This window comes from Sprattus sprattus (assembly GCF_963457725.1).
Source record: "Sprattus sprattus genome assembly, chromosome: 3".
Classification (NCBI taxonomy): Eukaryota; Metazoa; Chordata; class Actinopteri; order Clupeiformes; family Clupeidae; genus Sprattus; species Sprattus sprattus.
Window position 1 is genome coordinate 41,366,721 of NC_137922.1, and position 15,654 is coordinate 41,382,374.

A 15,654-nucleotide genomic window follows, 5' to 3' on the forward strand; every position below is an offset into this window, starting at 1 on the left:
AGCTTGATAATGTGCACTAGACAAACTTATACCTAAACTCTCTTATACCTGATCCTTCTTGTAAGGTGAGTTAAATGTTATGAAGGCATGCATCAGCAACCTTGCGTTAATTTCTTACCCTACTTCAGTCACCTGAGTATATTTTGTTATTGTCAAATGCTTTCTAAAATGCATATGTACACTCACATAATTATTTTGACAAAAATTAAAATCAATTTAAAAAACAAATAGAATTGAAATTGGAATGTGTAGAGCACAGTACTGCACAATAGAAAAAAAAAAACGCAAAATGGTTAGTAGTCACCTTTGTTATGTTTTCTTCCCTGTTCACCTTATGTCTATTGTTTTACTTTTTTATACATTTTTCCTTTTAACTATAAAAATATACATTAACATGTAAAATAAAAACAAATTGACCTCCATTGTTGATTACACCCAAAACTCCCCTCGTCCTGATCTACACTTCATATATAAACGAGGCACTTCTCAGTCGCATATCTTAAGTCGTATTATTCAGTCTTTTTTCAAATCTACATAAACAGATGTATGGTCCTCAAGATGACCTGTATTTCAGTTTGCGATCAAAGACACTGTGATAAAGTAGCTAGTCACAACCCAAGATGCATGTGCTGTCTGGATATATGTGAGTGGTTTTCACCTCTGGGCATGGGAGGATGTGGGTTCGGTTGCAAAAACAGGTCTTACTAAAGTCATCACTACAGTTGAAATGCTACGTTCCTACGAAATAAACCACGGGGGAATCCCAAAGAGCTATCAAAGTACATTTGTTGCGTTTAAGCAGCCTTTTCTGAGATTGGCAGTCCAATGGTTGCCAGGCTCCTCCATGAAGCTTCCATGCTCTGGTCTCTTAAGCAGCAGTCCTTCTGTCCAGTACCGCCTGTAGGGTCTCACGGGCACTGCTACAGCTGGTTAAGGCTTTGCCACTCCTGTGGGAACACACACATTTTAACACTGGCTGAACAGTAGCGACACAATGGTAACCTATGTAATCCTTGACTTCTAAAGCCTTTATGTCAATCAGGGCAAGCCTTTATGTCATTCTGAGCAAGCTTAAAGAGGTAGTAAGGTAATTGTATCTAAAACTGGCAGGCACAAGCACATCACAACTAGTACTGATAAAAGCCATTTCAAACAAAGGTAATAACACAAAAAATATTTAATTATTACTTTTGAAAAGTGTATTTTGGTTCACAGTGTGAAGTGTAATTGATGTTGATGCAATCATGAAATGAAAAGGTGAACAGCTGTCAATACTTCAGACTTGTAAGCACATGTATTTGTCTGAATGACATATGGCTCTCTACATTTTAAATCTATGGGCAAATTCACCCAAACTCAGTTCTTGTATGTTGGCGACTTGGCGTATAACGTGAAGTAATCGAGTCCCCTTACTTTGACACAAAGGCCTGAAGCACATCTGCATGGTCCAGAGGGAAGTACTCCTGCTCCACAGAATGCGACAGCGCCAACAGGTGACCAGGCATCACACTCACCCTCTGAGCCCTGCCCTCTCCCTACAAGCATAAAGCCGCATGGATGAAGAATGCAAAGGCACTAAAATCACTTTGCATTTCCCATGCATATCCACACTCAATAGTATACAAAACAATGTGTGTTACGTAGGTATTGACAAAGTATGCAAGTACGTTTTAATTAGGTATTTGAAAATTCCTTCACTAAAATCTAGTTTGGGACTGATAGGGATGGTTCCATTATATTGTCACTACAGTAATATTATCCCTTTGCAGATGGTTCTGCATACCGATCTATACGCCTAAATGTAGGGATATATCTAATTATTTACAAATCTCCCATATCTGATCAGTTTAATTACATTTCATCAGTTACATTTTGTGCAGTCAGTAGTCCAGAATATCACTAAGGGCCACGTACCTTCAACAACCCCAACATCACCAGAAGAGAGGAGAGAAAGCTGTAGGACTGAAAGCAGGAACCTGATAGAGCCTTCTTCAAAAGCGCATCTGTTGGACAGCACAGATTCTTTTATTGACATATTCATTATAGCATGAAAAATAACTGCATTTAGTTTTTACATTAAGAAATCAATGTTTTATATAGTCCAGATCCATCCCAAAAGTTGTATCCATGTTCTGCAATACTAAACCAAATGCAAATTGCAGCAATCAGTAGACAGAAAACATTATTAAGTTCCTATTTACACAAAGTGTTTTAAATACAAAACATTTTTTGGATGCCATTGCTATGCATCTTGTAAATACAATGTAGGTCTACTCTTGTGCCCCTCTTACCTGTGGTTTCCAAGACTGCTATCTTCACTTCAGGTTCCTCTTTATACACAGAGCAAATCTTCAGAAAAGCATCAGCAGTTTTGCTATGATCGGAGTAATCCACCTTACAGCGAGAGAACATAATCTCATGACGATTCTGCATTCTACTATCCACAAGACAAACTGATGAGGAACTTTTGTAGATTTACACATTTACATAGAGTTACACATTTATTTAAACATTTTGTATTCCCAGTGACAGCCCAACACCCATCTTTTACCTGCTGCTCTATGAGAAGGGTCCTTTTGGCTCCAAGATCCAGAAGCTTCTCTGCGGTCGGTGAAGAGAGGAAGGCCTGGAGTTCTGGACAACAGGTGGGTGACACCTATGGTAAAAAAAAAGGACCAGCGATGGTCAAATGGCAGTTTAGTTTGCTGGAGGATAACAAGAATCCCCCTTAAAGAGGGTAACAGCCCCCACAATAACTACCAATACCTGAACCTTGCTTTTGGTCATGTTGATATGATGACTTACATAGAATTACTCATTAACTGAAAGAGGGAAGTGCTTTTGGATTCCATGGGGCTATTAAGTGCTTACCGGGTCTGGCTTCACTGGGCTTCCATTAGCGCTTGATTCATACAGACCATTCTCCTCCAACTCCTCTTCCCCACTCTGTTCCCCTAGTTCTTCTTCTTCGTCCTCATCTTCATCTTCTTCATCAACATCATCGTCGTCGTCGTCATCTTCTTCATCTGGCTCACCTTCATCATCGCTACAGAGAGTGCGTTTAATTACACATTCACCTACATACAGACGTACAGAAATTACCATAAGACACGTAGGACATGTTTCAGAGAGATTAGAGGTTTTACCTGAGTGAGCCCAACATGTCTGCCATGTTCATGCTTTCCACAGCCTCTTTAACTGCTTCGCAGCCTTCTTCACCGAAGCAGTTCCCTACACACACACCCACACACAAAACAATATGTTCTGCTCACAATTAACTACCAACTGCAAGGACACATAGCAATTAAATTAATCAATAATCACAATGCCAATGATTTTTGAGATTTTTGTACTGGCTTATGGCCATGCAGTACCGTTCAAATCCAACTTCTCCAGGTGGGTTTTGTCTTTCACACATCTGGCTACTACCAGCGCCGCAGCCTCTGACAGTTCACCAAAGGACAGGTTCAGCTCCTGGGCAACAAAGTCACACAAGGGCACAAGCAGGTTGACATCACAAAACTATTGCAGTATGCATGTCAGATTTGTATGTATGTTGTATTTGTTCTCTAAAATCCCTGTCGAATAACCATACTTTGAAAGGTATTTTTTTTTTTTTACTTGAGCTGGAATATGCGCAAAAACATATAGAACCCAGGGTTTTTCCTGCATAGAGAAAATTTCGGCGCGCGCCTAAACCGTAATCCCGAGCGCCTATGAAAAATCACGAGCGCCTAAAGCAAATCATCCAATTCAGTTTAACGGTGTTTTGAGCCCTCACGTTGAATTCAAGACAGCAGCAGCAGATCCCGCCTCCAACCCCCTCAGCCAATCATTGAACAGAGGCTTCTCCAAGTTGCCAGTTTAGAGAAGACGTTAGTTAAAAATGTTGTCCGACCTATTAGCACCCACGACCTATGAACACCTAAGCGCTGGTACACGTTACTTAATATTGATTTCGGTGTCAAAAAGGATAACGGATTTTAAACAACATACGCTCCAGCCCAAAATTTAAATTGTATGTGTGCAAAACATTACAGTTGTAGAACGTAATTAAGTGTACTAGACAGCCATTTATTTCTGTGTGTACAAACTGTCATGGAACGAACTGAGCTGAGTCATTCAGTTTTCAACCGACACCGATACCTCTCTCCCTCTTTAAATTGAGGTTTACCCGCTTATCACAGGGACGACAGCTGACGACCGAGTAAGGAGATGTTCACGAGAGATTACGGATTCTGAAAGAGATCATACTTGGTCATATCGGTAATGTTTTTCTAATCTCCATACACCACACGTACCACAGGTAAATCACGATTGGATCTTGAATGATACACAATACCTCGTGTATCAGCTAATTTTGAGTGTTGGTCTACTACACAACGGGTCCGGGATAAAACCGAAAACACGTTTCAGTTGAAATCCAAACAAGTTACTTGTCGTAATCTACACACCCACCGCTACTGAAATATGTAAAATTGATTGATTAAAGATTTTTCTATCTATCAAGGTTTATAACTGTTTGTCACCTTTTTAATAGCTTGGGTGTTAATAGGTTTGTTTACTATAACATTAATAAGTGGTGTTTACATAGTCACTTATTGTATATGGCATAAATATTATTCTAAAACACCTTCACTTTGTTTTAAGCAGATTTGTAAGCATATCATCACGTATGCAATGCATGTCAGCGAATATGTTCTGAATAGTATGTTTCAAGTAGGTTACAGCCGAGCCCTCGTTCTGTTTTGATAAATAGTAATCGATCTATACGCAACTGTGAGGTAAGCGAATGGACAGAGCGGCCAGCTGCCAATCACTTAATTACTCAACCTGCGTTTGCAACCTGACTTCATCAGTTGACGGTTTCAATATTCATGGCGCTACAAGAATTTCAGCCCGTTTTTTATTGCACTTGCAACTCATTTAAACGGAAAAGAAACGCAATTTCAATGTCCTTGAATGAAGACATTAGACACTGACAATAAATCTGACTTGATTTGAAATGGACTCGCGCCTCACGTTTGTGTTCTATTAGTGACAACAGTGGCGGTCCGTGCATTTCACGACTAGGCCTTCAGCGATGTCCTACACGATGTTAAACTGAGTGAATCCACCTCTTAATACCATCACTATGAAGCCATGGCTCTCGAACTATATATTTATACAGAAAGGCAGTATAAGTGAGCATTGCATCACCTTAACATAGTCGAGTACAACAGACTTAATTAATATTTCCGGAGCATTTCAAATCAATATACCCGTATTAACAATACATTAAGAGTAGTAAACTCTCAGTTATCTAGTTACAGATCGCTTGGATATTACTGTCACAACTTTAAAATAAAAGGCGATTTTCAGGGATTAGTCTACAAAGTTTTATTCAGTCCACCGAAAGTAGCCTATGTGAGCTTTAACAAGTTTGTCCACTAAACATCGCATTGTCCCACCTGCAAAGCAGTTTCATTAAACTTCCTATCCTCACGATATCCAGTTTTTCTTGAAAGTTCCGTCTTGAAAATGGCGTTGTAATTGTATCAAAAACTGGAATTATCAAGTTGGTGTAAACTAGTTTATTTGAGTTGGTTAATGTAATTATATTTAGTCTAGCATAATACGCATTGCAACCGATGTACGTCGTTTTCACATTAGCCAACTTTAAACTGAGCACTGAAGCACTGCACGGGTCTGCCTCAGTATCCAATCAAAGGTTTACGTGTCACGTTCAATTCTGAAGGCCTCAGGGAAGATTTCTATTAGCCTGGTAACACATGATAGCTGAAATATGATTGGATGAAAGCTCTAACATTTATAAACAACGCTGAAAGCTATGAAATCAAGAGAATGGACTATGGGGAATAATTTAATACATATTTATGAAAAGAAAATATTAAAATTAAATTAAATTAAAAAGGATGTTCCTTCCTGAGTGGAAAAAGACATATTCTTGTATTAAATGGGATGCAGGAATTGGAATGTCATCTCAGTTTTAAGAAATGACCCAAACCAATTGAGAGAGTTTTAATAAACAGTTTTGGATTTTAAATCTATTGCCAGCAGCAGTTTTTATTCTTGTATAATCTTAATGGAAATCATTGTTTGAATTAATTTGCACCGAATTTAGTTTTTTTTTCTCCATAAAATTCGGGACGGTTCGGGGACGCTTCGTGACGGTTGAAAATGATTTTCGGGACGGTTCCGGGACGGTGGTGAAAAAAGTTAATTTTAATCCCTGGTGCGCGTAGCGCGCAATTTTTTTGGGGGTGCACCGAAGAGCCATTTTGACCCAGGAAAAACCCTGGAACCATAGTGAAGAACTGTTTTGGTCCCTTGAGGTGATTCTCTAAGGTCTTGGGTGTGCTATAAGCATAAGTCACTCAATTCATATAAACAAATAAACAAAACATTTATGACCCTATCATTGTTGTATCATTAGGTATCAATGTGAGGGCTAATGGCCTTGAACCATGCATATAGAGAAGGCGGACTGTTTCCATCCCACTCCAAAGCCTTTTCACAAGGGAATGTAAATGCAAACATAGATGTTGACGCAAATTACACTCCATAACTGTATAATAGTTGCCTATAAAACCATATCTCAAAAAGTGTCAAATTGTTGCAGTGTTACTTGAAATTAACGTGTTCAAGAAGGCCAAAGGGGGGGTGGGAGGTGCCTGTGTGGCTTCATATTAATAAGTTCATATTCACACATATTAACACGAGTTCATTACATGCTAGCAGCTGCCAACTGTTAAGATGGTTCCCAAATGGCACCAGTAGGCTCATATTACACAAATGAATACCTTATGCCCACTCTCTCCTATTGATCCAATGCTCAGCTAAACAGGCTTTAACACCTTTTCAATTCGGTTCAGAAGATTTTACTTATTTTAGGTAAATAATAAGGTAGGTATTAATTAGGTAATTTAAGTAATTAGGTTAGTCATTCTTTTTATCAGTGCATTCATTGAAAGAAAAAGCTTTAAAGATCTGTGCGGGTTAGTGTGGTAATGTGGTGTGAAGATTGGCTTTGAGATTCTCATTCGTCTCAGCTTCGACAACAGTATCATGGACTCAAGGGGATTAAGACACACTAGGAGATGTTACATGACCAAGACAAGTTTCTGACCTTGACAATGGGCAGTCCATCCCTCAGTGCAGCTCCAATGGCAATAGCTCCTTCAGATCGCACCAGGCAATCACCAAAGTTTATTATTTCGACGTTACGGAGGTTCCTGAGGGCCTGAGCACATGGCACAAGGTATGACATTAAAAGGGTTGTACAGCCTAATACAAGTTTATAAAATGTAACCCCTTGAAGATTGGGGGCCCTATTTTTCATTTTTTAAATATGTGCTTGAGAATGCAATAATCATTTGTTAAGTTAAGTATGGCTGGTAAATGCCCAGTCATATATGACTGACTTCACTGTAGACCCTCACCTGGGCCATTGACAGTGCTCCTCTCTTGGTGAAGGTGTTGTCATTGAAGTTCAGTACTCGGATATTAGGGTTCTGCTGCATGGCTTCAGCCAAAGCGGTTATGCCTTTGTGGTTGATCCCATTTTGTGGCATATGGACTTCCTCTAGACTGCCCATCAACTGCGACAGACGGATAGAACAAGGAAGAGAGCGAGAAAGAGGGAGAGAGAAAGGATGACAATTTAGGGAGGAACCTTATTCCATACTTCACAACAGCAGTTTGTTTTTTTGCTAAACTGTTGCATTCAAAAAGGTCCAACAGACAGTGTACCTGGAAAGCCTTGGCCAGTGCCTTGGCACCTTCATTCTCCAAACGGTTCCTGCCTGCAATGAACATCTTCAGACTCAGGGGGGCGCCAGTGGCACTGGACTTCTTATGGCACTCAATCAGTGCATCTGCTAAGATCTGTAGAAAGACAAAAGTTAATGTTGACAACATCTACAAAAACAAACACTGACACAAATGGTTTCATCAAACACACTTAAACAAATGCGCTAGTAGAAATCCTGCGTTTACATAAGAGACACTTCAGACGCTGTATTTTACAATCCATATTAAGAATGATTCATGCACTCATTATAACAGGCATCAGTCATTTACATTTACATTTAGTCATTTAGCAGATGCTTTTGTCCAAAGCGACGTAGAAGGGAGAGAACAATCAAGCTAAGACCATTAAAAACCTGGTGTAACAATAAATACTGCTTATTTTTTTCAGTCATGGCCAAAACTCATAGAAAGTCATGTAGCTATAGTATAGGTCTATCCAGGTCTCCTGGATGTTGCACAAAACATCTCCTGAAGAGGAGTAGTGTAAAATGTTACTGTAAAAATGTCAAGTGTTCTTGAACTCTACACACACATGCATCTCAGGTTTAATTTGAAATGCATAATCATGCAGAAAACTTTCAAATTGTTTCAACATCTGTTCATAATAGACGCTGCTGTTGGGGCTCAAGCAGTTCTGTATATATAGTCCCCCCACCCCACCCCCAAAGACGCGGTGTTGATGTCTCACCTTGCCTCCTCCAATGCCCATGCCACAGTTATTGAGTTTCAGTATGCGAAGGGTGTAACAGGCTGGACTCTTCAGAAGGGTTTCAATGCCCTTTACGCCGTCTGGCCCAAAGGCATTGTCACTCAGGTCCAGTTCAGTAAGTCTGGCTCCTGATGTCATCAAGGCACTGCCTAAGGATCTCTATGAAGGAGAGAAAATTGACGCCATGAGTGGAACAGGTGAGAACTCTTAATCACCCATTTCTCACCAGTTAATATTGGACTGAAGACTACCACATTATTGGCTCACCAGGGCAGCAGGGATTTCCGACCGGAGGCGCCCTGTGAACATGTCACTCCAGTTACATTTCTGAATGAGAAAGGAATAAGAATTTTAATTGAAAAGCTATTCAAAGTATTAGTATGATAATACAAACAGGAGGTACACAATCATGTCCAGACGACCCAGGGACATGTTCCAATTGTTTATATCAGTAGTAATCAGTAACATAATAGAATGTATAGAGCTTGAATGAAGAAGGTACCTGCAATTCACTTTTGCTCTCCAGAGCCTTAGCAATTGCTTGTGCTGCCTCAACTCCAATAGTATTTCCTTCAAGCCTCAGAGCTTGAAGTCCCTGGAACTCCTCTATGGCACGCACGATTTTAGCAACTGTTGAGGAAGAGATGCTGCTCTGTGACAACAATGACCCCATGCCTACAAAGGTGAAGTGCTTCAAACTAGAAACGATAAAGCACTCACTAAGGGGCTCTGTAAAGAGTTTTTTTTTAGTTATGGAACCCTTTTATCACTTATGTCAGAGATAAAATCCAGCTACCTGCAATGTAAATCATCTCTATGCATGCCAATTGTTCACCTGAAAATGTCAGCTCTGTAGGGACAATCATCCTGTGTAGGGATGCACCGATCCGCTTTTTTCACCTCCGATACCGATACCGATATCTGAGGTTTAGTATCGGCCGATACCGATCCGATACCGATATAAAAAAAACAGCGCAAAAGTATGGTAACTGTGTGTATGTGTGTGACCACACGTGCGAGAGGGAGAAAAGAGGAGTGCATGACATAAGATCTTGGTGCATTTTTTGCTCATTTGCTACTTAACATCATGTCTAGTCATCACTATCAATTCATAACATAGGATAAAAATAATCACAAATAATGTACGTTCTAACTAGGGCTAGTCTTCATATTAGTTAGCAATCATATATCCGCTAGCGTCAACTTTAACGTTACATTGTAGAGGCTCAACATGGTGACCTGTTAATGTATTTGCTGGCTCTAGTCTGTTAAAAGACCCACAATTACCAAAACAGTATTCTTTATCTCTCTTTAATGTGCATTCATCAATTTCCATTACATGACGATGCATGTGATCGTACACATGTGTGTGCCTGCAATGAGAATGGGGACTGCACTGAATTACTTTAACATGAGTTATTGCTACACGATAACAATTACACAACTAACATTACTCGATACATATAATTGTGGACATTACACTTGGCATTACACTATGCAACATGAATCTCATTCATAGCTCATCTAGTCGAAATCTTAACAGGATGAACCCATCTTTATTACAGCGAATCAACATCAGAACATAACTGAATCTCCGCTTAGCATGCTAATTGCTACTAATAGCAACCTGCACTCATAATACTCTACCTATCACAGTCGTAACTTCATGAAACCCCATTACATTCATTATGTACGCACACAATGCCTCACATACATGTCGAACAATGATGATTTAAGCATTGGAAATGTATAAAGCACAACTACTTTGCCACTGTTGGGCGACGAACTGAACTTGTCACTATTCACTGAAAACGTAACTGAGCAGACAGCGTTGCTAGGCAACGTCACTATCAACAGAGAGTTTTTCATACAGTTAACGTGAGGGAAGGCTTTTTATGGCTGGTCTCTGGATTGTCTGCCATCGCAGCACCCTACATTTTTGAATGTGCGTATTTCAATATAACAACAGTCCGTTTAAAACAATGATACCGGAGCATGATATGAATTAAACAAAGCCTCGATGTAAATACATACAAATAAACATAAAAAAAAAAAAAAAAAAAAAAAAAAAAAATTAAAATATGGATCGGCCCATTGTCACCGATACCCGATCTAGAAATTCCTTCAATATCGGTACCGATACCGATACAAATATCGGATCGGTGCATCCCTAATCCTGTGTACTCATTGCCTAGTCCTGTGTTGTCTTGTCCATTTTTTCTTTTTCTTTTTTATATTTAGTTAATTTTGGGTGGCGGTGGGCATTCTGATGACTTTATTGTGTATTATATGTTATGTCTATGTAATGTTGATCTTGACTACACCAATTATGCAACTATGTATATTGTGCTGTATAAGAATTTGAAAATCCCAATAAAAAAAAGGTGAAGTGCTTCACATGTTGCTACACATTTAGATGTATTGCTATTTACATGACTATGAGGAATGAGACTCAGCAAGTACAGAAAAAAACTAATCACAAGATTCTACACTTAGGCTACTTCATTCTGCAAACAAATACAGCTGCATTACTCTTACCAGATTCCGCATTATCCAATTTCAGGCCTTGTCCCTTATAACTTAACTCATCACCAACATGCGTTCTGGCCAGTGCCTCTGTCAGCTCGTTGATGTCTTCCGACGCCATTTGGACAGCAATCTGTCAGAGTCAAAGGGGGTTAATAACAATGTAACTCGCTGGTAAGTGGCTAGACAACTGAGCCAACTAACGCTAACCCCAGAAAATTAATAAATAGATAGATAATCAGTACCAGGGCACGTCAGTAAGACGTTAACCATAGACCAATAGCAAAATAACAAGTAATTAGGTTTATTAATGCAACTTAGCCATATGTCATCTTTATCAGACGTCACAACATCTGGACCCATTACGGTGCAAACCCATGCCACCGTTGTGAGCGACTTCCATCGCTTAGAGTGGGCGTGGTGTAGCGTGTGGAAATAGCATACAGTCCAACTGTCAAAGACGACACCAAACAATCTCATTGGCTGCTGCCGGGAAATATCGCTCCTCATTTGCATAAGTTTCAACATGTTCGAATTTTCAACGGACGCGTCGCTCAGATCGCTAATTTACGTCACAATGGATTGGCTCCCATTGAAATGCATTGGGTTTAGAGATCGCGTCGCTCACAACGGTGGCATGGGTTTGCACCGTTAGCTTAACGTAAAAAGCTTCAGTATTCAGTACGCTCTCCTCGTTGAATAGGATTTAGTCATACAATGACAACCACGTTGGTTGTACTAGGTTAGTCTGTGATTGCATAACTTATCGGTAACTGCTGGCAAATCGTTTGGTCGATTGGTACTGCGACGGACAGACAACTAGAAAATGAATACAAATATTACGATAGGTTAACAGTAGAACTTAAGTAATATTACTGTGTCTGCTTAACGTTAGCTAGCTACCCAGCCAGCTAGTTAAAAATCGAAATCAGCAACGCTAGCTGACATTAGGAACCGGCTAGGTAGCAAGCTAGCGCGGAAGGGATCTAACATTAACCTGTAACGTTACAATTGACAACTTAAACGACATAATTAAGCTATTGACTAATAAATGACATCACATGGCATTCCTATACCTTAATACTGTACCGACATAACTAACCGCGCTTAATAACATTATTTAGGACCAGTCAAACTCACCGGTTACCAAGATTGGTTTTGTTTAAAAACGACACCGTTCTCAGACCTCGGCTTCCTCCCGCGCGTTCTCGCAACAGGTTGAAAACTTCGGCAGCGTGAACCATGGTGCTCACGTAGTCATTGGGAGGAGCTTGTGCTTGAGATGGCCTCATGATTTTGTTGACAAATAGGTTTTCTATGGTTCGAGCATTGAGTTTGAAACGGTGACATTTTTTAAATTACTAATAATAATAAGTTCGGCCTTGTACCAGCCAAGGCAGCATTAATTGTATTTTAACTAATTCCAGTAATTTGATTAATGAGTAGGCCTGGGCCTTTTTGAGAGTAAGAACAAGTGTGTCTGGCTCTGTGCGTTTTCCCAGCATACAAACCGAACCAAAATGTATTTTCTAATCACTATTGGCAAGATGTAGGTCTCAGCATTGCCTCAGACGGACCTACATTTTGTTCAATTAGAAACTCCTTCCTGTAATTGGCTAAAACATGTAGGTATGTGTACATGCTTTTGCACACGTGTTTTCAAGTGTTATTTATATACAATATTTACAATGTATATAGTATCAGGTAAACCAGTGACAGCTCTTATTGTGGGTTGGTCAGATGATTGACCCCTTGTTCCACAAGAAGGTGTGGCCTGAACACACTTATGGGACCTTTAGGCCACATAAAAAAAAAAAATGAATTTCCTTAATTGGCACAGAGTTAATTCATATTAGTAAATTTAACGTAATTCTGTATGAATTACAATCAAACCGACTGCTTAATTTTACAGGGATGTATGTAAACATTTCAATAAGGATTTCCTCATAAGGATTGCCATAATAATTCCTAGTATACTCTACTTTATGGCTTGGATTTATTTTCTGAATTCAAATATTTACTAATAGGGGGAGCTAGATAAGTTTGTCCTTACAATTTTATGTTTATCTCCAATTTGAATATTACTCAATTTCTCAGCATTGTAAACCACGCAATTTGGTGTTATTGTCTTCTGATGGTGTTTTGTTTTGTTTTACTTTAAAGAGTAACCGTTCATCAAAGAGTTTCAACAGACTTGAGTGTCAGGGTAAGGCCTATGTTGAAACAGCAGAAATAGATGGTATGGGAAGTAGGCTACTTAAAGGCACCCAGTGCAACTTTATAGGCTTGAGACTCGAAAAATAAACATTCAATTTCTAGTCTTTTTTACACGTAGTAAATTTCAATAACTACATACCATTACATATCCACATTCAAGGAGCAAAGATCTGACGTAAAATCGTAAACAACAACAGAAAATCGTAAACAACAACAATCGCCGCCATTTTCCCCCCAAATCTTTATTTATTGGTGCCACCAATAAATAAAGCAGGATTCAAGTCAATGGAAAAATGGCCTCTCCCCACCGGCGGTTGTTGTTGTGTACGATTTTCTATCAGTTCTCACCACACAACGACGTCTCATCTTTGCTCCTTGAATGGTGATAGGTAATGGTATGGAGTTATTGAAGCTTACTACGTGTAAAAAAGACTAGAAACTGAATGTTTATTTTTAAAGGCACCCAGTGCAACTTTATTTAAACATTCAATGAAAAATAAACATTCAATTTCTAGTCTTTTTTACACGTAGTAAGTTTCAATAACTCCATACCATTACATATCGACATTCAAGGAGCAAAGATGAGACGTCGTTGTATGGTGAGAACTGATAGAAAATCGTAAACAACAACAATCGCTGGTGGGGAGAGGCCATTTTTCCATTGACTGGAATCCTGCTTTATTTATTGTAGGTTACAAAAAATAAAGAAAATGGCGGCGATTGTTGTTGTTATCGATTTTCTATCAGTTCTCACCACACAACGACGTCTCATCTTTGCTCCTTGAATGTCGATATGTAACGGTATGGAGTTATTGAAACTTACTACGTGTAAAAAAGACTAGAAATTGAATGTTTATTTTTCATTGAATGTTTAAATAAAGTTGCACTGGGTGCCTTTAAAAATAAACATTCAGTTTCTAGTCTTTTTTTACACGTAGTAAGTTTCAGTGCCTTTAATAAAATGCTTTTGGTGGTAAGTGTCTTTTTCTTGTAACATTTCTAAAACATTAGAAACATGCTCTATCCAAAGCTATTAGAGCAATTCAGCCAAAGATAATTTCATAACAATCTATATTTGCTACACTAATGTAGATTAATGATGATCTTATCATTGCTTTGTTTTTTCTACATGTGGTTTCTAAAGACACCTGAAGTGACCTGTAAGTCCAGGCAAAGTAGCGTTTTACGACAGACTAATCGTAAAAAAAAAAAAATTCAGCATAGATCATTTCTATGAGGTGTCCAGAAAAACATACTAAAAGTCCTAAGAAATCCTGGTTGAGAAAATATGTTTAATTCTCATGAATCTGAGATGTGTGCTAATAATGCCTAGCCTGGATACCAGACCGAACCCCACCCACAAAATTTGAGGTTGGGAAGTTCGGTCTGGCTCTGTGCCGTTGGGGAGAGATTATCAGATCAGGATTCTGCCGAACCAATCAAATTGTCAGGGCGGGCTTTATACGATGATGGACAGATGACCAACCAACGCTTGAGTTGAATTAATGATAGATTCCAAATCGTACCAAGATGGCGGCGTCTCGGGAGCCTGTTAGTGGGACATATTTTATGTGATTTAAGCTATCTACACGACTTTTTTATGTCTTCATTGACTCGGTTAGTTGTGTATGTGCAACACGAATGTTGGACAGTATTGTAGGTCTTAACTGAAGCTCTAGAGACCATTATTGTTAGGTTATTGTTAACGCTTGAATTGTTATTGTTATTGTTAACATTGAAACACATAGTAGCTAGCTAGCCTCACTGCTAATAAGTATAATGTGAGCTTGCATATCTCACAGATATTGAGAGCGCATTCATTTTGAAAGAGGAACAGAGAAACGCGATTAAGGCATTTGTCGATCGAAAATATGTTTTTGCCGTCCTTCCTACGGGATCCCACAAAAGTTAAATGTATCAGATGGTCATACTACGTTGCTCTGATTGGTTCTAGGTATCCAATTGAGCGAAGAGGCATTTTTTTTCCTGGTTCGTTGAAACACGCCCCATAATCACAGCTCAATGGAGCAGCATCAGACTCATATTCTGACTAGAATTATGAGTATGACATCGTCAGGCTAAATATGCCAGGCAACAAAACACCCCCCTTTCCTTTACTCCTATCAAAAAAAACTTAACCCAATGAAATTACCCATGCAAAGTAACATTTTTTGTATTACAAGTTTCTTTGAAAATTCATTAATTTAATATGCGAATGAGCTATAATCGAATATGCCCAAAATACACCCAAATAGGCTTGATTTTTTTCCTTTACTCCTACCACAATAAAACTTTTCATTATAAAAGTATACATGAAAAGAAACTTTTTTGTATTACAAGTTTCTTTTGAAATTAATTTGAATTTGCACATGAGCTCCACACTTATTGAA

General features: G+C 38.9%; 1 protein-coding gene across 1 annotated transcript; it reads right to left on the bottom strand.

Annotated features, from left to right (window-relative positions):
* Positions 1-257: 257 nt before the first annotated feature.
* rangap1b (Ran GTPase activating protein 1b) lies at positions 258-12,230 on the bottom strand. The gene is made up of 16 exons (XM_080835823.1): positions 12,188-12,230; positions 11,060-11,180; positions 9,024-9,151; positions 8,789-8,848; positions 8,501-8,680; positions 7,753-7,887; positions 7,443-7,601; positions 7,130-7,243; positions 3,375-3,474; positions 3,147-3,231; positions 2,872-3,046; positions 2,552-2,656; positions 2,292-2,394; positions 1,915-2,003; positions 1,414-1,535; positions 258-947 (listed from the first exon to the last, which is right to left on the bottom strand). Exons 2-16 carry the CDS (start codon positions 11,166-11,168, stop codon positions 869-871), a joined length of 1,743 nt encoding a protein of 580 aa, XP_080691949.1. The 5' UTR covers positions 11,169-11,180; positions 12,188-12,230; the 3' UTR covers positions 258-868.
* Between the last annotated feature and the right edge of the window lie 3,424 nt (positions 12,231-15,654).

Excerpts from the sequence above, each read along its gene's own strand:
- rangap1b (XM_080835823.1), bottom strand. The coding sequence starts at position 11,168 with ATGGCGTCGGAAGACATCAACGAGCTGACAGAGGCACTGGCCAGAACG. Across the intron at positions 7,602-7,752 it reads CACTGGCCAAGGCTTTCCAG|TTGATGGGCAGTCTAGAGGA; the intron begins GTACACTGTCTG and ends CGTCTGTCGCAG. Across the intron at positions 3,047-3,146 it reads GACATGTTGGGCTCACTCAG|CGATGATGAAGGTGAGCCAG; the intron begins GTAAAACCTCTA and ends CACTCTCTGTAG.